Source organism: Phodopus roborovskii, unplaced genomic scaffold, assembly GCF_943737965.1.
Source record: "Phodopus roborovskii unplaced genomic scaffold, PHOROB, whole genome shotgun sequence".
Taxonomy (NCBI): domain Eukaryota; kingdom Metazoa; phylum Chordata; class Mammalia; order Rodentia; family Cricetidae; genus Phodopus; species Phodopus roborovskii.
In genome coordinates, this window is record NW_026125537.1 from 2,635,530 (window position 1) to 2,659,721 (window position 24,192).

General features: G+C 42.2%; 1 protein-coding gene across 3 annotated transcripts in view; it reads left to right on the forward strand.

The window, feature by feature from the left end:
- Arhgef3 (Rho guanine nucleotide exchange factor 3) overlaps positions 1 to 24,192 on the forward strand; it is a 277,071-nt gene that overhangs the window by 233,576 nt on the left and 19,303 nt on the right. For all 3 annotated transcript variants that reach the window (XM_051176745.1, XM_051176746.1, XM_051176747.1), the window contains 2 exons: positions 5,176 to 5,283; positions 21,813 to 21,983. In XM_051176745.1, the coding sequence (XP_051032702.1) occupies positions 5,176 to 5,283; positions 21,813 to 21,983 (279 nt within the window). The remainder of the gene's footprint in view (positions 1 to 5,175; positions 5,284 to 21,812; positions 21,984 to 24,192) is intronic.

The following is a 24,192-nucleotide window of genomic DNA, read 5'->3' on the forward strand; positions in this document are numbered from 1 at the left end:
ATTTGGAAAGTAAGATGTAGTGGAATAGGGGTTACTCATGCAAAAATGAATTCAACCATGCCCCTCCTCATCAGGGGAGGACCCAACATGCCCAGCTCCAGGGAGAAAATGTGTCAAGTTTTTACTATGGCCAGGAGGGCCTGTGGGAAAGTACAGGGCCTGAGGGTGTCATCCTGAGGTTTGTCACATTCTGAGGCTGAGCTGAGACAGAGGACCACTGAGTAGCAATGTGACTACTCAGCAAACAACAGCCAGCTCTGGCACACTTCCTGTGAGGCCAAACTTAAAAACAATGTGTGTTTCTAGTAGTTGAAAAATATTTTTGTCATGAAGATTATATGACATTTGAATTTTTGTGTTTATCACCCATATTGGTTAATTTATGTATTATCTATGTCTGACCAAAGAGATACATGTTTAAGACAAAGACTGGGTATTTCATAGATTCTAAACTCCTTGCTTTCTGCTCTTCTACAGAAAAAGTTATCCAGCCCCAGACAGCTAACTATGGGTCTAAGGTCAGCCTGCCTCAAATTATGGTGCCCCATACATTTTTTTTTTTAAATCCAACTGAATGATTTTAAGCAAGTCAATCACTTGAGACCTCAGTTTCTTCCATCTTTCAAATAGGCATGATAGGTAGTTAAAACTTAAAAGCATTTTGAGATAAGTAAACTAGTAAATTTTATATGTTGATCTCTGAGAATAGACCCTATAGCTAAAATCCCAATATTTGATAGGCAGATGTTGGTGGGTCTATGTGAGTTCGAGGCTAGCATGATCTATATAGTGAGTTCCAGATCAGCCAAAGCTACAAAATGTGACCCCGTCTGGAAAACAAAAAACCAGTAACCAGTATTAGTATGTTATCGTTTATTTATTGCAAGCAAGTCACCATGAGAGTATAAGTTGGAATTTAACATGAGGATGATGAAAGCCACCTTCTGTAGTCGGAGGGTGGACTAGGGGAAACACTAGCACCCACAGATAGAGCACTGCAAAGGTCCTCCTGTCATGGCCAAATGTTTGAAAGTTGTTGTTGGTTTATTTGCTTGCTCACATGACAGAAATAGTTCTTCTCACCTCTGCCTGACTCCTGACCAGAAGCAGGGTCATTGCCTAGCCCTGTAGTAGTATGGTCTAAGTGTCTGTGCCATTCCTGGGGAGTAGTAGTGGCTCAGTAAAGGTGTAATCTCAAGGCATCTGCAGACATGATGTATGCTGTCTTCATATCGCACTCAGCCCCACTCTGCAAAATGAAGTACAGAGAAAACAAATAGTTCTCTCTAGGTCTATTTCTGTGGAACTGTTTTGAAGGAGAAAAGAGAAATGGCGCTATATTCTGTTGATGTGGCAGGCAGTTTCTTACTTGATACCATCGGCTTTGCTTTTTACCTCTTGGGAGGAAGATTGAGGACATTGAAAGGTCAATGTGGCTCTCTAGAAAAAGAATATAAAAAGACATTAAGAAGAGCTCGTGTTAAAAATACAATCACACAAAGTGCTATATTCCCTTTTGTTTGCAGTTGGCTCATGAGATACATTAAGCTGCTATATAAATCCTTTATGGAAAAGTATGAATTCTGTGCCCATCTTCATTCTCTTCCTATCCACACCTCCCTTCTTCTTGTTGGGCTTACTTTTTTACCCCTTCCCTCTCCTCTGAATAGGAAAATTTTTGCATAAAAGTCAATGCTAATTCCTGATAGAAATCCATAGCAATCTTGATAGTGAAAGAACTTCCTCTACTTGATAAGGGTCTCTCATGCTCTCATCAAGTACAATAAATACAAAATGAATGTTTAAAAATAGCCACTCTGGCAGGTAGGGAAGCTGGAGATCTGGCTCAGCAGTTAAGAGCACTTGCTACTTACTCTTACAGAGACCCAGGTTTGGTTCCCAATATCCACAATGATGCCCACAACCATCTATAACTCCAGTTCCAAGGGATCTAACACCATCTTCTGGCCTCCAAGGGCATCAGGCACACACATGATACATGTATGTATATGCAGGCCAATATTCATACACATAAAGTTTTGCATGGGTAAATATTTCTCTAAAATTTTTATTTATTTTATTTATTTTTAAACTTTGATAGTTGAGCATGGTGACACATACTTGCAATCCCACCACTAATGGCAAGTAGACCAGGAATTCACAATCTGTCTCTACTATATAGTTCTAGGCCAGCCTGAAATATACAAAACATTATATCATACAATACTCACAACAACAACAAAATAATTTTAGAATCAGCAATGAGATTAGCATACCCAATATCTTAACTTGTAGTAAACACCATACAGGCAGTCCTAATTAATGTAACAAAACAATAAAACTTATAAAGATTAAACAGAACTGTTGTTATTCAAACTGACTTACCCCTACCCTTTAAACATTCTTTAGCCATGGGCCTTCCTGCCTGGCCTTCAGATCATATGGTGGTGGTATGTGCACTGGAAACTGTGTATTTTGTGCCTGGGTGTAGCGTTGGCCTTGGGCAGCCTGGTCTGGTGGTGTGCTTTGTTGGACCAGGCAAGCTCTCTGTAGGTTATCTCTGTCACCTTCCTGCAAACCCGAAAACATCCTTGGTATTGCATTTGCTAGTTCTTAGTAATGCTATTTACTTAGAATCTGGAAATATTTTCTCAGAGGGCTCTTTAGACAGTAGTAAGATGTAGCTGGAGACAGACTCAGTAAATGGAAAAGAAAAATCAAATTAGGCCAAGAATTATTATTAATCTATTATTCTCACAGCAGGCCCTTAAGGATAGCACCATAATTCATATTTCACTCAAGTGGGACAGACCTAAAGCCCCTCCCCCACACTTAGATCCTATAATATGTAAGTATTCAAGTTCTGAACGTGCATCTGCCTGCATTGCCAGAGCACAGCACAAAATCGTGGCAGGCAGGGTGGCTTCCAGTACTCTTTGCTTAGGAACATTGATCACCAAAGAGCAGCCTGCTGTTGACTCCCGTGGGTGCGGCAGGAAAACAGTTCTGACTGCCATTCCATGTAGCAGCATTGTGCTAGGCCAGTGCTGCATTGGATATGTATCCTATAGCTGTGTGGGTAATGCACAGCTGAGTGGACCATCTAAACTGGGCAAGCAGAGCGTGCCAAGTGCGTCCCTGCCCTGCTTTAAAGCAAGACACCCCAGCTGCGTTGACCCTTCAACTTCCTCATTCTGATACAGCTTTAGCTATGGAAAAGAGACTCCCACTCTCTGGGCTCTGAGATGCAGGATTACCTGAGACCAAGTTCTTTTCCCCTGGAACTTTCATAGCATGCTGCAATGCAGTTTACTCCAACAAAGTGAGTGAGACCGAAACCCTGGCATTTCTAGATTAAAGCAGAAGCCATTTAGAGAAATTCAGGGAGTCCGGAAGAGGCTACGTGGGCTCAGTATACTGAATGTGTAAATATGACATAAACAGGGGGGATTTTAAAAAGCATGCTCTGGGCACAGATGACCAGGCAAGGAGCACCCTGAAGGACATCCTCACCTGGAACACTCCCATCCTTTGTAGTGCGGTCTCTCATGTTAGGAGATTGTCTGTTGCATTTTAAAACCTAGCCTTCCTAACGTTCCCAGGATTGTCTGCTGTCAGCTCAGCTTAGCATGCCCGGAAGCCAGAGAGGTCCCTGGCAGCCGGATCCATTCTGTCTGAGAAAGCCAACTGACTGCTTTGTGAGCTCACAGTTTAACTCTTTGGCACCATGGAATTGTTTTTGAACATCTTTAGGTTTAAATTTTTCTTCTACTGAAAATGTCAGCAAGTTGGTAGAGTCTTGTTAAGAGGGGGCTTCTGATTTCTGAGGCTGGCAAGGGCATCAGATGATAGGAAAAACCTCTCTGCCAGGTCCCAGATTCACAAAGGATTTCTCCAAGCATCTGCTATGTTTAGAATACCCTGCAGGAAGAATTGGAAATTGCAACTCAACCCTCCAAACTTTGAGAACAATGCTGAAAAGGAAAGATGAACACGTGTGTGTGTGTGTGTGTGTGTGTGTGTGTGTGTGTGTGTGTGTGTGTGTGGTGAGAGAGAGAGAGAGGAGGGGGAGGAGGGGTGATTGGTTGGTTGAAGTCTGCTGCAACTCGCTGATTTGGCATTTTTCCATCACAATTTCATGTCTTCATGTGCTGTCCAACATCTACTACAGGTCAGACGGAGCTTAGGAAAATGAGGGTAATTGTCCTCTTTATCTTGTAAAATGTCCTGTTTTCTTCCTCTTACAGTCTGTTTTTATTTGTGTCATTTCTTGTTAGCATTCATTGGAAAGGGAGTCGCCCTCTCCCCAGCCAGCCAGCTCTGGAGTAACTTACAGATTTGTAGGTGATGTTTTCTGTGGAGGTGACTTTAAAACACATGTGGCTATAAATAGTATGGAAACCAATACCATGATACAAGTGACTCCCTGTGCTTTGCCGTTTGCCATTAGGTATTTTATAAATTTCAGTATATGCTTCTCCATTATTATAGCTACAAAGATGCTTTCTTATGATCCTAGAAATAAAACTTATTTTAAAAAAAATTGGAGCTGGTCAGATGTCCCAGTGAGTTAATGTGCTTGCCACTAAGACTGATGACCTGAGTTTGATCCCTGGGGTCCACATGGTGGAAGAAGGGAACACACTCCAGGAAATTGTTCTGTGACCCCTCCCCCACACCTCCAAACAGAAATAAATGTTAGACTTTAACTTAATTTGATGAATTAAAATAGGAAACCGAATGGATAAAACATACAGAAAAAAAAATGATTCTAACAAGGTGATGGGAAGGATTTTTAAAACATGAAACCAGAAGCAATAAAAGACATGCCACTACCTGGCAAGGTCATTGGCTAGGAAATCAGAGCCGGCTTCTCTCCTCAGCAATGGGAAAGAGTCCATTGAGTAGAAGCTTGGAATGAAATCATGACTGATGGGGGTGGGGGGTGCAGGGATGGGGGAGTGGGGTGGAGTCCTGCCCTTCTGCCTTCCTACTGCCTCTGTCTGCATCTCCCCAGACCCTCCCCCATCATTTCTCTTGCCTGGCTCCTCAGCCAGATCATCTATGTAGATTCTAGGGCACAGATCACCCAGCCCCCTGCAATTCATGGAGCAGGATGGATGTGACATGACTTTGACAATGTCCTCTAATTTATTTATTTTTCTTACTCTACAGGAACCTAGTAATAAAAGGGTCAAACCCCTTTCGAGAGTCACATCCCTAGCAAACCTCATCCCACCTGTGAAGACCACACCGTTAAAGCGCTTCAGCCAAACCTTGCAGGTAAGGGAAAGAACGTGGGCAGGGGTTGCAGAAAGCTAAGCTGTGCTCATGCACAGAATTTCTGCTGGTTTCAGGTCAACTTGACTCACCACCTGCTACTGGGGAGGAGTGCAAGTGAGGGGTGTGCAAGGAAGAAAAATGTGTGCAAGTTGTAACCCCAGGTTAGGTTGACTCAGGACCTCTTCTGCTAGGCTTTGCTCACAGTTGTATTTCTAAGTCATGGGTTACACCCAGAGCACACGCTTACTGGTTTTGCCTAGCAATATCTCTGGACTCCTGGGATATCAGTGTATGATATGAGCTGGATGATGGCACAGCCTGGTGGTTTCAAACAGGGTCAGCTCATAAACTAATGATGGTTTCTACTTTTTTAAGTGTTTGGGGGAGGAAATGAAAAGAAGAGTATTTCTTATATGTTGAAACCATATGAAATTCTAATTTTACTGTCCATAAGGAGCTTGGTTTGGACACCAAGCTTGCCTATCTATTTACAGAAAAGGTTTGCTGACTTCTGGGTTAGAACAAAAGCCCTGAAGTGTCTTGGTTCTGCCTTTAGTTCTCCATTGAAGGCTGCCAGTTTTAGGCATGTAACTTAGCATTTCTAAGTTAACTTAATATTTCCAAACATTGCTTTTATTCCTTGGAAGCAAATTTAACCTTGCAAAGGACCATAGCACCTTTGTAGAAAAATTGTAAAGATTTATGAGGCAATAAATTCAAGAGCCTTTAGTTATTACTAGCTATGTAGAAAACATTGTCCACAGTAGTAATTTTTAGTTAACAAGTGCATATAGTTGTTTTTAAACTTTATTATATTTTTATTTTGTATGTGTGTGTGTATTCGTGTGTGTGTGTGTGTGTGTGTGTGTGTGTGTGTGTGTGTAGGCATGTATGTGCCACGATGCTTATGTAGAGGTCACAGGACAATTGGCATGTAATCAGTCTTCTCCTTCCACCATGGAGACCCAAGGGATTGAACCAGGTCATCAAGCTTGGCAACAAGTGCCTTTACCCACAGAGCCATTTCAGTGGATCTATTCTTAACCTCTTACTGCAGCTTGCCTTTTAGCGTGAAGATTGAGATCCAGCCTTGGGACCAATTTGTAATCATAGAAATACCCCTTTAGACTGAATCCCACAAAAGTCAGCCCATGGAGTCTCACCCAGCATAGCTGAGCAAGTCTTGAATCTGTCCTTTTTCATTTGTCTTGCATTGCTTAGCTGGGCTTAGCAATGTTTTTATCTTGACCTTGAACATCTAAGAAAATTATAGCCCAAGAAAGATGCTTCCAGGTGAAGATTTCTCCTTAGTTCTTCTCTTCCCTAAGGAAAGAATTTAGTTAAATACAGAGTTTAAGCAGAAGTTTTTGTAGCAAAGTGTTCACACTGAAGAAGTTGGAGTGATTGACCCAGAGACATGCCTTGTAGCTGGAGTTTTCCTGTCCCACCAGGTCCTGCTGCCCTTTAACCCCAAATAACCATACAAAGACATATTAATTATAAATTGTTGACTGATGGTTAGGGCTTCTTATTGGCTAGATCTGTCTTGATTATTAACTCACTTCTATTAATCGATGTATTTTCACATGGTCTTGGCTTACCAGAGAATACCCAGACTTGTTACTTCTTTGGCAGCTACATGGTGTCTCCTCAAGGCACCTCCCTGTCTACCTTTCCCAGAATTCTCCTAGTCACACAGTCTTCCCACCTCTATTGACCAAACAATGTTTTGTTCATCAACCAATAAGAGACACATAGATACAGAAGGACTTCCCCATCAATGCCTCGTGCTGATAATCATTACTTGAGAATGCTGAGGGTCTCCTAGAGCCCTTTGCACCCCTGCTTCCTTAGTATTTGAAGAATGTACACAGCCCTGTGATGCCAACCCTTCCCACTGCTTACCCCCTCTCACATACCCACCTCTCTGTTAACTCTGCTGTTAACCATGAATGGATAGCCTTACCACCCAGTTAGCTCTGGGTTTGGCTCCATCTGTCTCAGTGTCTGGAACTGTTATCCTCTGGTCTCTTGGTGGGAAGAAGACAGGAAGAAAGTAAGATTTTGTGGGGGAGTCAGCCTGCAGAGTGATTGGAGAAGGATGTGTTTGCCTACTGTCCCTTGTGGCCAGTGTCTCAGCCCTCTGGACAACTTCACTGCAGGCCTTTCCTGGAAGATTCATTATCACCTGCACATCTGGTCTTTTGCTGAGTTCTGCTTTTTGAAGTCTTTAGACTGTCAACTGTGTTTGACCCTTTCCTCTCCAGTCTGCTGGTCTCAGTTCAAGTTCACTGTGTGTTATTTCATCCCTTCATGAAGGGAACCTTACACTGATGGCCTCTCTTCCTACTGTGTCTCCCAGGATGATCCACCCTGTGCCAGGGAGGCCTTGACTCTACAATTGTCCTTGGAGCTAGCTGTTGGTACCTTTACTTGCTAGCACTGCCTGGCTTCGGCTTTGAGTTTGTGTTCCCGAGAACACTGTCTCCTTCCCCGTAGCCTATCCTGATTACATACCTTCACCATTTTTCTTTAGATTTCCAGGCAATCTGTATTTGTTTTTTGTTTTTGTTTGTTTTTTGTCCTTTTTTCTGGTTTCTAGGGTTTCTGCACAGGAAACAGGGCAGAAAACAGTTGATTGTCTTAGAAATTTACATTGTCCTAGAGAACAAGGACAATGTAAAGAAAGGAATTAATTAAGCAATGTCTGAAAACTAACAGACTGAGATTAAGCAAGAGTGAGAAAGCCAGACCCAAGAGAGAGTCTACCATGTGAAAATTGTCTTCTAGCCAGGCAGTGATGGCACTAACCTTTAATCCCAGCACTCGGGAGGCAGAGGCAGGATCTCTGTGAGTCTGAGGCCAGCCTGGTCTACAGAGCCAGTTCCAGGATGGGCTCCAAAACTACACAGAGAAACCCTATCTCGAAAAACCAAAAAGAAAAAAAGAAAATTGTCTTCTAAATCTTCAGAGATATTTTTCTCTTACAAAATGAGTTTTCTGATGAGCTTTTTCAGCTGCCATGATAAATAGCTCACCCTAGACTGTATGTATGGGACAGAAATAGAAAAGTTATCAATAGTGGTTATGCACTTAGAAACAAGAGAACTTGAGTAGTGTGTTGTTTGAAGGGAAGAGGTTAGTGAATAGAAATACACCTCCAAGCTTGTTTGTACACACCATGTTCATGGGATGATCTGTGAGAATGGTGAATGCTATCTGGCTCCCAGGTGTCCCCTGTATGCCACTGTGAGACATGCAGTGTAAACTTCTCAACTTTGTTTTGCAAACTAGCATTCTGCCTACTGCCTTCTCACTTCACCATTTTCCTTACCAGCTAGAAAGGGAAAAAGTGCTAAAGTAGCCAAGGGAACAGGGAGGATGAAGAGGAAGAGTGGGCTCCAGGGGATGCTCAGGATCCAATTTCAAGAGCTTTCCCAACTTGTTTAGCTATCCATGTCATTTCTATTAGGGAAGAAACAAGAGGAATATGGCATGCCCACCCTGTTGGCACTTAGCAGCCATACCTTATGCACTTGTGTGTATAACTTATGTTCTAGTTCAAAAATCATGAGCATGAGGCAAGTTGGCTTATTTACTTCCCTTCTCTTTCTTTCTTTCTTTCTTTCTTTCTTTCTTTCTTTCTTTCTTTCTTTCTTTCTTTGTTTCCTTTATTTTTATTTTCAGTAATGGAGATTAGATCCAGGATCTTGCATATACAAGGCAAGGGTTTCCCTACCAAACTTTCTGTTTTGTAAATTTTTATTACATTTGTATTTGGGGGTTTGCACCTGCTATGGTGTACATGTGGGGTTCAGGAGACAATTTGTGCCAGTCGGTTCTCTCATTCTACAATGTGATCCAGATGAATGAACTCAGGTCGTCAAGCGTGGTGCCAAGTGCCTTTAGCACCTGAATCATCTCATCTGTGTGCATCTACCCTACTCCCTTTTTTGTTGTTATTGAGACAGGTCCTCATTATGTAGCCCAGGTATATAGCTCATCCTCCTGCCCTGCCTCCCAAATGTAAGATTAAAGGCATGTGTCACTATACCTGGCCCCTTTTTATATTTTTCCATTTAGAAACAAGTCTTACTAAGTTACATAGGTGGGCCTTGGACTCTCTCTGTAGTCTAGGCAGTCCTTAAGCTTTTTTATTCCTCTGCCTCAGCCTCTTGAGTGGCTGGGGTACCACACCTGTGCCACCAGATCCAGCTAGAGCTTGGTTTTCTGTTGCACTATTCCTTTTTCACTGCTCCTGGCACTTTAGAGACATATAGATCCTTTTGGATGTCCAGTTTCATCTCTCAGGCTGAGTTCCTCTAATTATAGGCCAAGCAGTGACTTAGACCCAAACACCATGCTTCCACGGATTCTTAGCGGTTAGTGGAGGAGGACTCTGGGCACCCCGAGCTGGCATACTCTTCCAGAAAGATTAAAAACCCATTTACAAATATGAGTGGTCTCGGAGGCAACACACTACCGGGTTTGTTTTCTCTTGCCTCCTGGCGCTGATGGACTGGGGAGTAGGGCCTCAGCACAAAGGCAGCTTTTGTGATGTCGACTATGGTACGCTGTCAGTTCCTCACCAGAGAAGTTTAGCATAGGGCAATGGGTAAACTGAAGCACAGATGTCTGGGTCCCCCAGGCCCATAAATCCCCTCTTCAGCATGCCTGAGAGGGAAACCTGGCCCGGCTCTAAAAGGGGCCCAAGTGAGCACCTTTCATGTGAATCGGGAATACCAGCTCCCATGGGCCAGCTGTGTATGGCTGCTAAACACATTTGAGTCAAGTCCAGCAAGGACAGAACTCATTGCCCTGTGATGTTCCCTTCATTCTCTTTGGACATGAACATCTTTGTTTTCTGTTACAAAGCATGTGCTCCCTATGGGGAAATACAGAAGAGAGAAACAGAATGTGTGTAAGTGTCTATTCTTTTCTTTTTTGCCATCTATTCTTAAACAATTCTTTTAACAGTATGGCATTTCTTTTCTGAATGACTGAATATTAGTACATACTTTATATACTCTGAGCCTAGCTCAAGGTTGCTTAGTCTGTCCAGCCTCAGTTGTGTGATCGGCTCAGTGTCTCTTGACATTGGGGACACTCCAACTTGTATTAAAATTAATATCTCTGTTTATTTCCCCTTGAACTTGCCATGTAGCTGAGGAAGACCTTGGTCTACTTCCTCATTGCTAAGATTACAGGCATGTGCTACTGTTCCTAGTTAATGCAGTCCTGAGAATCAAACCTGGAACCTCATGCATACTAGGAAAATACTTTTTCTACCTGCATCCTCCCTTTATCAATTACCTGGATGAGAAGCTTCTGTGTAAGATTGAAAGGAAGTATTATATAACACTTATTTTTGGAAAGTATGATCTTTATCAACTACGTATTATTCTACTGTGTGGATATGATTTATTTCACATAGCTGGTGTGTGGACATAGATACTTGGGCTATGAATACTTTTATTAATTTTCATGTGTATTTTTAAAAAATATAACACTATACATTGGGCTCTTATTTTTACATATGATTTAGAACGTGCAGAACTTGATAGAACTATCATCATGATATAAATGGAAAAGGTAACCACTGCTGCTCTGAGGCCCTCTCTGGGCATTGTCTGTGGGTACCTGCTTGGTGATGGGGGTCTGCCCTCCTTCTTATACTGGCACATAGAACATGCTCCATGCAGAATTGTTTGGCTAAAGAAGGATGTGGTAATCACAACCCCTCAGTACTTTGTTCCATGGCTTTTAGATCTAGAAGCTATCCATGTGACCCAATTGTCGAATAAATACATGATAAGCCAGTGATCTTTATCAATATCCTTTCTGTCTACTATGTTAACTATTCTTTCCTATGCTTGATGAGGGAGAAGTGATCAGTGTGAAAAAGGAGACACACATGTTTTTAGAAAAAATCTGGCTGGTAATAATTTTGTAAGACATTCGGAAAAGAAAATGATTTAAAATCATTGTATCTCAGTCATAACACACATGTTAGTATATTAGCAGGAAAAGGAGATAAAATTCTTGAAAGTAGTTATCCTTGAAAGTTATAATTATGAAGTATTTGTTGTTCTTTTATTTTCTATTTTACATTGTCTTTTTTGTTGTCACATAAGAATTACAATCATTATGTAACTGACATAATTCTTATATTTATTTATCATCTACAAGTAGGTAAAGAATTAATGCATGGGCTGCAAATACTTCTTTTCCATCACATATTTCTGTTATACTTGAATTTTAAAAAATCACCATATATTGCCTCTGCAACCAGATAGAAATAAATAATATTCAAAAACCTCATTGGATGATGTATACTATGTATAGCATTATTGTGCTAAGAAGGCAGACTAGGTATCTTAGTAATGACCTGCAAGAACATCAAGGATAGAGGCTGGATCTGGGATGGCCTGGAGATGAAGGGGAGAGAGGGTAGTCCAGGTTTGAGAAAGGGATGAAAAGTCTGGTATCATCTACACATGAGACATAAACAGGAAGATCAGGTCCTCAAGTATCCATGTCTGACAATTTTCTTTTCGTGAATTTGCTGTAAGCAGCAAAAGTTTTGGGTCCCTAGTTACTTTGCATATGAAGATGAGCTCTATATTGTGTGTGTGTGTGTGTGTGTGTTGGGGAGTGCTCACATGTGTGTTAGGGAAAGTAATCAGAAACCAGACTTTGTTGCTGTCTAAAAAGTAGGGGGACAGCTGAGAAGTGACCGGTGCTGCGCGGCAAGAGGGACTCCTGATTCTTGGCTGCCTTTTTTCCCCCCCTAGAGTTATAGGTGGCCTAAATGATCAACATGTAATATCAAACTTTGTCTTTTTAATTTAAAGTAGCAGCTTGTTAGATTCCACAGTGATCTAGCTCCTGTTCAAAGTAACTGATGTCCATGGCCTTACATCACTTCCTGCAGAACTCTACAAAATGATCTTGGTGCCATTTAAACCCTGTTCCCAGGGTCACACAGGGCTACAAGGAGACCTGCAGGGCATTCTGTGTACCACTTTTGTGGTTAGGTTTCTTAAAGATTAAAAAAAAAAAAAAAAGTCGAAAATTGGTCACACTGAAGCCAGTGGTTTGCCAAGATCTAAAATTAGCCACCAGACTTTGAATATGAAGCACCCTGCCTGCATTCAGCTGACCCTTATTTTGTCACCTCCGTGGAGAGAGGCATTACATTATCATTTAAGAGCCATTTGTGGGTTAAGATGGTTGGCTGGTTGCCCTAAGCCCCTGATTTTTGACTGCTATCAAATCAGTAACACTTACTCCACACCAGCACCAAATACCATCTCCAGCTTTTCATTCTTTTCACTAAGAATTTCTGTGAGCTTCGGGAGACTTTCTCCTTGGGTGTTGGACATGTATTGATTCTAATCGTGGGTGCCTTTCACTGCGTTGGCAGTGGCCATCTAGATGTGTTAGTGCCACTTCCCAGCTAACTGTGTTCTGTTCATGCCTGTTTGCCAAGCAACTTGGTTTTCTCAGTTATCTCTTCATTATACAACATGTGGAAGATAAATGTAGAGAATTATGAAGTTGCAAATAAAATCCCACCATCCAAGGGTAGAAGCCCGTTACCATTTTGTGTATTTTAAATGGAGCTCTCCCTTCTCTTTACTTGACCCTGCATGTAAAGTTTTCTCCATATCCCCCCAAAAAGAGTGTTTTTTGTTTTTTGGGGGGGTTTTTTTTTTTAACTTCTTCGTTTTTTAATCTGTTTTAATGTTGTTTTTACTATATGGTTACATTTTAATTTCTTTTCTTGAGCACTCTTTGGCCTCTCTAGATTTGTTTGTTGTAGAGCTGGGAATCCAAAATCTAGTCTGGCACATGCTAGGCAAACTCTCTGCCTCCAGCTACATGCTCAGTTGGTTATTTCCAGGTCTTTTGTTTGTGTAAATAGCTCTTAGTTATGCTGATGGGTCTCCTGGTGGTTATTCTAGTGAAGTACCTCCAAGAAGAAGCTATTTGCTCTCAAGTAACTCAGAGATGTTTCTGCTGTTTGCTATGGATAAAAGCCTCCAAGACTTTCCCCCTTAAATGTGATTTCACTTTTTCCAGTTAGGGTTACTCACGATCAACTATGATAAAAAAATGAAAGGGGCGTTGGTGACGTGCCCTCAGGAGGCAGAGGCAGGTGCATCTCTGTGAGTTCGAGGCCAGCCTGATCTATAGAGCTAGTTCCAGGACAGTCTCCAAAACAATACAGAGAAACCCTGTCTCTAAATAAATAAATAAATAGAAAATGGTAGATGAAAAATGTCAAGAATGAACAACTTATACAATAAAAATAAGTTGACTATTGTGTGAATTAGTTTTATGTAGCTGTGACCAAATATCTGAGAGAAACACCACCAGGGAGGAATGAGGTATTCTGGTCATGTTTCTACAATTGTATGATCCATGCATTTGAACAGGATGTCATGGTTGTTATGATAAAGCATGAGGAACCTTGGCGAATTCCATGGCAGACAATGGTGACCTGAGACAGAGGGACAAATACACCAGGTAGAATTTGTATTAGAAAGGGGAGGGAGGGGGGAGAAAAAAGAGATAAAAAGAAAGGGAGGGAGGGATGGAAGGAGAGAGGGAGTGGGGAGAAGACAGAAGAGGGAGACAGGAAAAGTCCTGCCTGCCCCAGGGCAACAGAGAGAGAGGGGGAGAGAGAGAGAGAGAGAGAGAGAGAGAGAGAGAGAGAGAGAGAGAGAGAGGAAGAGGGAGAGGGAGAGGGAGAGGGAGAGAGAGAGAGAGAGGGGGCCAGTAAGAGAGCAATAGACTATAAGTGGGTCGAGGTCTTTCTTTTAAACAGGTCCTTTGTACCTGGGCTGACCAGGGTACTGCTTGAGTGCATTCAGCATAATGTCTAAATCCTTATAATAGTAGTAGGAGCACATAATGGAGAATTGTTGTTTGCATCATCTTGGACCATGCAGAAGGGAAAATGCCTGTGTTCAGGTGGTTTTCTCCCTCCCCGTTTCCATTCTGGGGTTGCAGAAAGCCCTAAGAAAACCACACACTCCCCACCTTCATGTCCAGTTTTTCCCTCTCAATCTTTTCTGGAAACACCTCCACAGACACACCCAGAAGTGTGTCTCAGTCAGTCTACTAGGTGATTCTAAATCGAGTCAAGGTGATAAAGAAAATTAATCTTCAACCAGATGGTGGAGACAGAGGTTCAAGACCAACCTGGTCTACATAGTGAGTTCCAGGACAGCCACGATACATAGAGAAACCTTGTCTCAACATCCCAACGGCTCCCCAAAAGAGAGAGAGAGAAAGAAAATTAGCCTTCATATTTATAGTGTATTGTTATAATTGTTCTTTTAATAATTATTGTTAATCTCTTAATGCACTTAATGTAAAAATTAAACTTTATCATAGATATGTATAGACAAATGGTTTTCAACCTGAGTGTTGCAACACCTTTGGGGATTAAATGATTTTTTCCATAGTGTTCACATAGCAGATATCCTGCATATCAGATATTTACAGCATGATTCATAACAGCAGCAAAATTACAGTTATTAAGTAACTACAAAAATGTTATGGTTGGGAGGGTCACCACAATATGAGGAACTGTATTAAAGGGTCATAATATTAGGAAGGTTGAGAACCACTGGCCTAAACATGGTTTATACTAGGATCAGTACTATGGTTTTACATATCCACTAGGAACTCTTGGAACATATTTCCATGGATAAGAGGGGACTGATGAGTATAGACAAGCACTAATAGTAGCAGTATAATTGATAGTCTAACAGTGAGAGGTTTCTACTGCTGCCGTAATAAAGCACCATAGCCAAAAGCAACTTGGGGAGGGATGGGTTCATTTGTCTTATGGGTTATGGTACATTATCAGGGGAAGTCAACATGGAGTTAAGGCAGAAACCTGGCAGCACGAACTGAAGTAGAGACCATTGAGCAACACCGCCTATCGGTTCACTTCTCCTGGTTTGCTTAGTATGTTCTCTTATATAACCCAGGACCACTTGCCCAGAGGTGGCACTGCCCACAGCAGGCAGGACCCTCCTACATCAATCATTAAACAGTGAAATGACCCCACAGACTTGCTTGCCTACAGGCCAGTGTAATGTAGGCATTTTCTCAGTTGAGTTTCCTCTTCCCAGATGACTCTAGTTTGCAGCAAGTTGACACAAAAATTAGCCAGCACAGCTACCAACCATCTCCTACTGACTGTGCAGTGGGCATCTGGCCAAGCTGTTGACCCACCTCGACTTGGCCAATCCTCACTTGAGCTTTGTGAAGTTCTAATTATTGCTCTACCTCAGGAGAATACTGAGAGCCAGAGAAGTGAGTTTTCTTTCCCATGTCCTTCAGCCATGTGAGTTGACTTAAAGCCACATCTGCTTTAGGAGTAAAATCTTTGTTTTCAGCTCAAGTCTGTTTGGAGATGAATGGCTGTGCACAGTCCCTATTCCTATCCTTATCTTCTGCCTGTCCCTCAGTCCTCCTGATCTTTCCCTTTAGAAGATTAGCATGGAGGTCAAATGCAAAGTAGGCAAACAGTGGGAGAGCATTGCTCCTCATTTTAAGCAAACTGTCCTAAGGCAGCCTTGTAGGAGACCTAAATGCGATATTATTCAGGAGCCTTTTGTGACTGCATGTTGGAACTTTTTGGTTGAACACACTGCCCCAGCCACCCTGGACCATATTTCTTCCTACAGTCTTATCCCCGCTTCCAAACAATTTCCTATTGAACCATCTACCAAATAGCTGTATAGTCGGGATGGTGGAGAGAATGTTCCAGACCTGAGCTTTTTATTGAAGCATGTTATCTTTGGCTATGGAGACCTTCTGTTTTTGCAAAAGGATGGAACAAGCACCCTGCTGAACAGGCACCATTAACAAATCAAATCTGTCCCACAGTATGTACACTGGGATTTTATTTCCTCTGACATATGTAAATGGGCCTGTTCCTACCCAACAGTTAGTCTGCGACATTGTTCCTACATTCCCAGCTTGGGTATCAACATGAGCACCCATTTCCAAAATCCGCGTTTGTCTGTCTCCCATGTGGCCGTTGTTATTTTAGCTGCCAACTGCTGTGAGTTTTGGGTTTCTACTTATTTGCCGGGCTGGGTTTCCTTGCTTATTCTGGAACTTTTTCACTGCTATCCCAGAATCCTCCCCACGCCGGCATATCTATGGATTTGTGTCTGTGGTTGTGTGGTCCCTCAAAGGCTGAGTCCATCACTTTGAAATGGACCAGTGTTTCTCACCTAAGGGGACATAGGCAATGTCTCAAGATGCTTAGTTTGGATGTTACTGGTATGTTATGGTTAGAGACCAATATGTTGCTAAGCATCCTACAATGCACAGGACAGTTTTACACAATAAAGACTTGTCTGATTCAGAATTGAGTGGCCACAAAATTGAGAAACAGTCAAAGACTAAGAAGTTGCATGAAACTCATCTACTTTGGCTCATGTACTACCCTACACTAGGGCAGACCTGACCCATATTATCATTTTGAGTGTCGTATCCACCCCCCACACACACACACCCCTGCCCGCCCAGTTAAAATCTTTTATTAACTGCATGGCTTTCAACAAAATTTCAACTTCTGTGAGCTTCAAGTTTCCTATCTGTAGAATGGGAACAAGAATACTTAGTCCTCAGGTTTAAGAGAATTCTATTCAGTTCAGGCACAGAACATCACACACACACACACACACACACACACACACACACACACACACAACACTCACTTTACAGTTATAAAGCCCTTCCATGTATAAAATGCTGATAAATCCACCCGTGAATGAAGCAAATAGATATCCCTGCCTTCCGGTGCTGTCCATTGGGGTTTCAGTATGAAATGTCACTTGCTTCAAGCACTTGGTCCCCACCCAGCTGATACTGTTTTGGAAGGTTGTAGTTTAGGAGGTGGCACCGTTAGAGGAGGTGGCCACTGGGGACCATGTCTTGAGAATCTATAACTCGTCCCCACCCTTCCTGTCTATGGTCTGCTTTGTAATTGTGCACACAGTGTGGCCAGCTGCTTCACATTCCTGCTGTCACCCCTTTCTGCCATAGATGGACCATATCCTCTAAAACTCTGAGCCAAAAGAAAGCCTTCCCTCCCTTAAGTTGCTTCTTGTCAGATATTTGGTCTCAGTGATGAGGAAAGTAATGCATTTATCTTCTGTTGTGAGGAAGCATGTGTCAGAAATGAGACAGTGAGGTCACGAAGGCACACCTGTCCAAGTACAGAAAAATTAAAGCCTGGAGGGCATTGCCAGGGACTCTGGAATCATTGCGTTTATCCCTTGGAATTCTTCTAGCAGGAGCCACATGTTCCTCCCCCAACTCAGTACTCTCATATAATCGTGCCCATTTATATTGCTAACTGATCCAGGTGTAGTTCCTGGCATATGGCTGGTGCTATGGTGAACGCCTGAAGAACCGATTCAGGACTAGCAGCAGCCGCTCCTTCTCAGAGCCCAGCAGCTGCTGACCACACCCTACCCCAGTTCATTATTTCTTCTTTTGCAGTTTTTCTTTCAACATCTTCCCAGCTTCACTGAGAAAAGTAAGAAAAAGTGTAGTGTTTGGTTTAATACAGCTCTGGGGTATAAATCTGGAGTATGGTGGTCATAAATCTGTCACTATTCCTAGTAAACTGAGCCCAGTGCATTTTCTTTCCTTAAGTCAAATTTACTTCCTAGAAGGCGGGAGATGGACCTTCTCTCCTTGAAACCTTCAAAGGGCCTATGATTTCCTGGAACCAACAGGTTCTGACCCAGCATAAAAAGAAGTCAGACTTTTGAAACAAAATGCATATTTTGGAGCCAATCTGGGCAATTGTGTTAGCCCGAGTGCACGCACGCACCTCAGTTCCCACATTAGCAAAATGAAAACAGAGCCCACTTTATGGAGGTGATGTGAGAACTGGGAAGATTACATCCAAAGAGGACAGATGCATGAAAGATCCTTGAGATAATTCCCATTGCACCCCAAGACTGGCAGTCACTAAGAAAACACAAAAGGGGAAGTGCCTTTAGGGTAGCCACCTTTCGTTTTCTCCATGAGGCAATGAAGAAAATCTCTAACCGACTGATGTCTCAATAAATTCATAAAAATATGTCCATTAGTCTTTGTATTCAAAACATGATACTAGAACTCAGGTACAGGGATCTTTGCCTATGAGATGAATAAAACTTTGTGGATGAGAGTGCAAGCATGTGCTAACCTGTTCCTATCTGGAGCGGTACTGCTGAAGAGCCTGTTTGAAGGTTAATTTGGTAACACATGTTAGCATCAGAGTATCAATATTAGAGGTCTTGCTTGAGCATAGATGAGATCTTAGAAACCCCAGCAACTCAAATGAGATGCAATAAAATAAATAAGACTTGATAGTTTTTAGACTGAAGGAATCTGCCTCATTAATATCGACACAAACACACAAAGGGTGTTCCCTTAGGCACGTCTTGTAATAGCCAGCTGCCAGAAATGATTCCACTGTTCATCAGGTGGCTGTTGAATATGAATGGGGTCTAACTAGATCTTAGGGTTCCACTGTAGCCATTGCTAAACAGTGATTTTGAGGTGAAGAAAATGCTTGGGACTAGGAAATAGTTTTGTGACACCACTAATCTGTTCGCTTCAAAGATGTTTAATTTTATTTTATCTGAACTTTACCTCAGGGTTTTTACTTGAAAGGAATTTGCTCTCTGTTTAATTAACTTTTTATGTTAGCAAACAAAATAATGACACTCATAGTAGCATTTTCATTTATAGTCTTTCATATATTACATGTAACTCCATACATTATGTTTTGTTTTCTATTATTCATCTCAGTTATGTTGTTGTTGCTCTAAGAATTATTTTAGTTTTAATTGTGTATGTTGGGGGGGGTTGCACATGAGCGTAGGTAGGAGCCAGGAGAGGCCAGAAAAGTGAGTTGAATCCTTTGGAGCTGGAGCTGGAGTTACAGATGGTTGTGAACTATCAATATGGAAACTAAAAAGCAAATTTAGGTCCTTTACAAGAGCAGCAAGTGCTGCTAGCCACTGAGTCATCTGTCCAACCCCTCAGTTACATTTTTGAAGAATGATTTTTTTATATGCTAACATTAAAAAGGTATAGGTGACTAAGAAGAGAAAGCATTCCATATCTGTAAAATACTTGAAAGAAAATTGGAAAGGCCTTGAATAAAACAATGATTATTGCTAGGAAGTAGATTTGGGGGGAAAGAAGAGAAGCTGACTTAGAATCAAGGAATTTTGCAAAACATAAAAGTTTCAAGTTGGTATAAATTTTTCCACCTCCTGGGGGAAGTCCAAGGTTGGTCAGATTGAAACTGTGATGGGCTGGGCAGCTGATCCTTTCAAGTGAAAGTGGAAACTGTTGCTACACTTTTCCTTTTCTTTTTTTTGTATTTTCTTCTTTCTGTTCTACAATTCCCACCACCTGCCCATCAGAACCACAAAGAGAGTGGTCTGGTGACTCACTACCTTGTTTTGACCTTTCAGGACTATGGCTAGTTGATTCCGAGTGCAGGCAAAGCTACAACCATTTAGCATAGCTGCTGTTTATAAGGGGCTTGTTTAAGAGATCCCAGGATTTGTGCAAAACCAATAGTGACCTGGGCAAGCAAGCACTTGTTGTTCTGCATGGAGTTGGTTTAGATGTCATGAGCTTACCTGTGAATCAGGAACTCACACAAGTCCCTAGTAGCTCCGGAGCTTGGCTGCTGCTTGTAAGACTACATGGACTTGTCTTCATCCACAAAGCTCTAGAAAGGTCCTGAAGCCCCTTTGGAAACTTCTATCATATTTCCCATTTTCTCAGGTTCTAAGTAATTAGAAAGTAAGAAGTCACCTATGAGGGGGAAAAATGAGAAATTTATGGCATTTTAAGATGTCTGCTCACATAGGATTTGCATAATTTTGAAGTGATCATATATGGTTTTTAATGCTGGTAAAGTTTGCATAAAGGGGATTTTTAGCAGTTAAATTACCTCAGAGTTGGCTTAAAGACTAGTCAATATTCTTCCAACAGGTAATTCTAACTTATTTAACAGTGACCTTAACAGTGGAGCCCCTTCCCCACTCCAATTTTTAATTGTTGGATTTCATAGTTGGATCTCAAATAACTGAGAGCTACCCTGTAATGTCTTAGTGATGCAGGCTAATATGTCACATGCAAAATCAATTAAAACCACGTTAAATAAACAGAGCAAGATGTGGTCACTGTTCTGCCAGAAGTTTATCCAAATGGCAGAACAGGAAGGAGGAAGAACATTGGTGAACCCTTCCTAAAAGAGACAGAGATCTGGGTTATGTTCTGAAGACAGGTGAGGATTAGTTGGGAAATGGGAGAAACACCCTTGAGACGGAGAAGATTGCTCAGAGAAAGCACTGATAGCAAAAAGAAAAAAAAAATGTTAGAGAGTGGCAGAGTGGCAGGGTGATGGATGAATGGGTACAGTCCTAAATATGCCTGTCTCCTGTTGTCAGATTCTTTGCCATGCTGAGTGGCAGTTCACACAGAAGGGCCCAGGGAGCAGCAGCACGGGAACATTTGTTAAAGTGTGTGTTGGTGGGATGTTGTAGTTTTTAACTGCTAGCACACAACTATAATCTCGACTCTTGGAAGGCTGAGATAGGAGGACAATCCTGAGTTGGAAGGGCAGCCTGGGCTACACAGCAGTTCCAGGTCATCCTATACTGCATAACCAAAGATCCTGTCTTCTTAAACAAAACTATTTTAATATTTTAAAGTGTGTGTATGTGCAAGTGCTTGTAAGTGCAGGTGCTCTCAGGGACCAGAGGCATAAGGTCCCAATGGAGACAGAGCTAAGACAGTTGTGGACACTGAAATCCAAACTTGGCTCTTCTGGAAAGGTAGCAGCTTCATAAGAATTTGTCTTTAAAAAAAAAAGTGTTTTTTTTTTTTTTGAGTGTAGAGACCTCTTTACTTTTCCGTTTCTAGGGAACGTGTTGCAATCTTGAAGGTTAAAGACTAATGATGACACATTTACCTTCCTTTGAATGCTTTGCATTTATCATGAGAAAGCCCCATGGGAGCATATTTCAGTCACAAGGCTGAACTTTGAGTGATTAGGACTTCTAAAGACAGCTGGGGACTCTTTGCAAAAGAACAAAACATGTCAGGGTAGGCATCATCTGCTGCCAGGCTGGTACTTGGTGTAGGTATCTGCCTAGGAAGAGTAATGTCCATTGGAAACAAGCCACTGGGTGTGTGCTGGAGAGCAGCCTTTTGCATGTGAGCTTGGCCTGCATGGTCTTGTTCTGTAGTTCCCTCAATGTCCAGGTCACATAGAATGATGCCTTCAGCGTGTTGTGGGAAAAGGCTCTTGCTCATATCCCTCAGTGACCCACTTTTTAAAAGCTTTGGCCATGCCCTTTCTTGCTTGCAGATAGATACATGATTTGTGTCTGTCAGTCACAGGAAGCTGCTCAAAAAGGATCCACCCAGTCCTGCTGCTGACCCCATGATGGTTTCTTTTCATTGTGTAGCGGTCCATTAGCTTCCGAAGTGAGAGCCGCCCCGACATCCTTGCCCCCCGAGCCTGGTCCAGAAATGCCACCTCCTCAAGCACAAAGCGGAGGGACAGCAAACTGTGGAGTGAGACCTTCGATGTGTGTGTCAATCAGGTGCTTACGGCCAAGGAGATCAAGCGACAGGAGGTAAGTTTGGGACCCAAGGAACTGCCTGTGTACAAAGGTACCCTGCAGGCAAGAACCAGTGCACTACCCTCAGAGCCACGTCATATGTGGAAGGATATAGGATAGTATAAACTGAAAAGCCAGCATCCAGCTTCGTGGGTATGGCCCCACTGTAAAAATAAAGTGATTTTGCAGTGTTGAATCCAAGAGTCCAATAAGGATTCTTACACTCACAAATATATGTGTGTATGTATTATGTGTATGTATATGTATATATATTGTCTCTGTCTCCATCTCCATCTCCCCCTGACCCTAGCAGAGAAGGGATACTCAAAATTTCAAGGTTCCATGACTAAGCTGTCCTTCCCAGGAACTGATCTTCCAGGTTTACTTGCACACAGGTCAAAAGATAAGCATGGTATAAAAAAATTCATATTAAAAAAAAAAAGTTACTAGCCACTAGTAAGAACCAGGCAGGATAACAAGTGCCTTCCAGTGACAACCCAGCCTGTCCTAGTTTTTGTTTTGTTTTGGTTTTTGTCAACTTGACACAGCTAGCTTATCTGGGAAGAGGAACCTCGATTGAAAAGCTGCCTCCATCAGACTGTGGGGTGTTTGTTGTCTTGATTAATGATTGATGTGGGAGGGTCCTGCCCATTGTGAACAGTACTTTTCTTGGGCTGGTGGTCTTGTGTAGTAAGAAAACAGGCTGACAGGCCAATAGGTAGCATTCCCCTGTGACAGTGGTTCTCAACTTTCCTAATGCTGGGGCCCTTTAATACAGTGTCTCATGTTGTGGTGACCCCCACCACCATTATTTCATTGCTACTTCATAACTGTAATTTTGCTATTGCTATAAATTGTAATGTAATATCTGATATGCAGGATATCTGCTATGCAACCCCCAGGTTGAAAATCAGCTCTCTATGACCTCTTTTCTAGTCCCTGCCTCTAGGCTCCTGCTTTGAGTCTGGCCCTGAGTTTTCTCAGTGTTGGACTCGGACCTGACAGTTGTAAGATGAAATCAACCCTTTCCTCCCAAGTTGCTTTTGTTTATCCTAGCAACAGAAACCAAACTAAGATATGGCTCTACACGCTGACCCCTGGAGAAGGGAGAGAGGCTGATGGTTACAGGTGATAAGCAATGGCCAGTGATTTAATCTTCTGGGTCTCCATAGAAACCCAGAGGACAAAGTTTTTTAAGAGCTGAATAGCTAAACACGAGTTCTGGGAAGGCGGTGCAGTAGCTGTGGAGAGGGTGTAGGCTGCACTTACACCTTCCCTTGTCCCTATCCTCACCTGATGCTCATAACCTTTATAACATAATATCCTGTAAACCAGTAAACATGAATGTTGCCTTGAGTTCTGTGAACAGTTGTAGCAGAATAAGCAAGCCTAAGGAGGGTTCATGGAAACACTGACCTCACCAATTGATGAGAGTCATAGGTTTTGATTAGCATATAGAAGGGTGAGGAGTCTTGGGACTAAGCCCTCACTTGGGAGACCTGATGCCATCTCCAGGTATGTAGCATTAGAATTGAATTAGAAGACAGCTACCTGGTATCTGTGGCAGAATTCATTGCTTGGCATGTAGAGGGAAGTCCTCATATTGATAGGTGTCAAAACTGAGCTATGTTATGAAAATGGAGAAAAAAATACAAACTGAGGGGGGAGAGGAAGGAAGAGGTGGTAGGAAAGAAAAAACTGAGTTTGTTATTTCTGTAGAGATAACAAGATGCTATTATGGGTGATTCAAAATTTCCTTCCTTATATTTTCCTGTACTTGTGTTCTTGATGTACATATATAACTTGTACAGCCTGACAGTATAGGAAAAGGAAAGATAGACTACAGATGAGAAATGCATTGAGGCAGTGCAAGCAGGGGTTAGCTACAGCATGATTTGAACCTGATTCATCTTACTCCAAAGCCAAAGTATTTTCCATTGTGGAATCCTGTGGTCCTCCTGGGGTTGGGGTGCGGGGCAGTTGGTCACAATAGTTGATGAGCTCCCATAAAGCAGATGGCCAAGGAAATGCAAGCAAGCTGTCTAAGATGCTGGTGTTGGACACAGACAGCTGATAAATACACAGGATTCATGTGCTATATTTGAAACTTTTCATCCAAGTGTAATTATTTCAGTAAGCCTTGGTGTGAGACTTTGCTGGGTCTTGGGGAGGGTTGTCACCACAGCCCAGGGCCCCGTCTCACCTGTGTTGTTCCATTTTATTA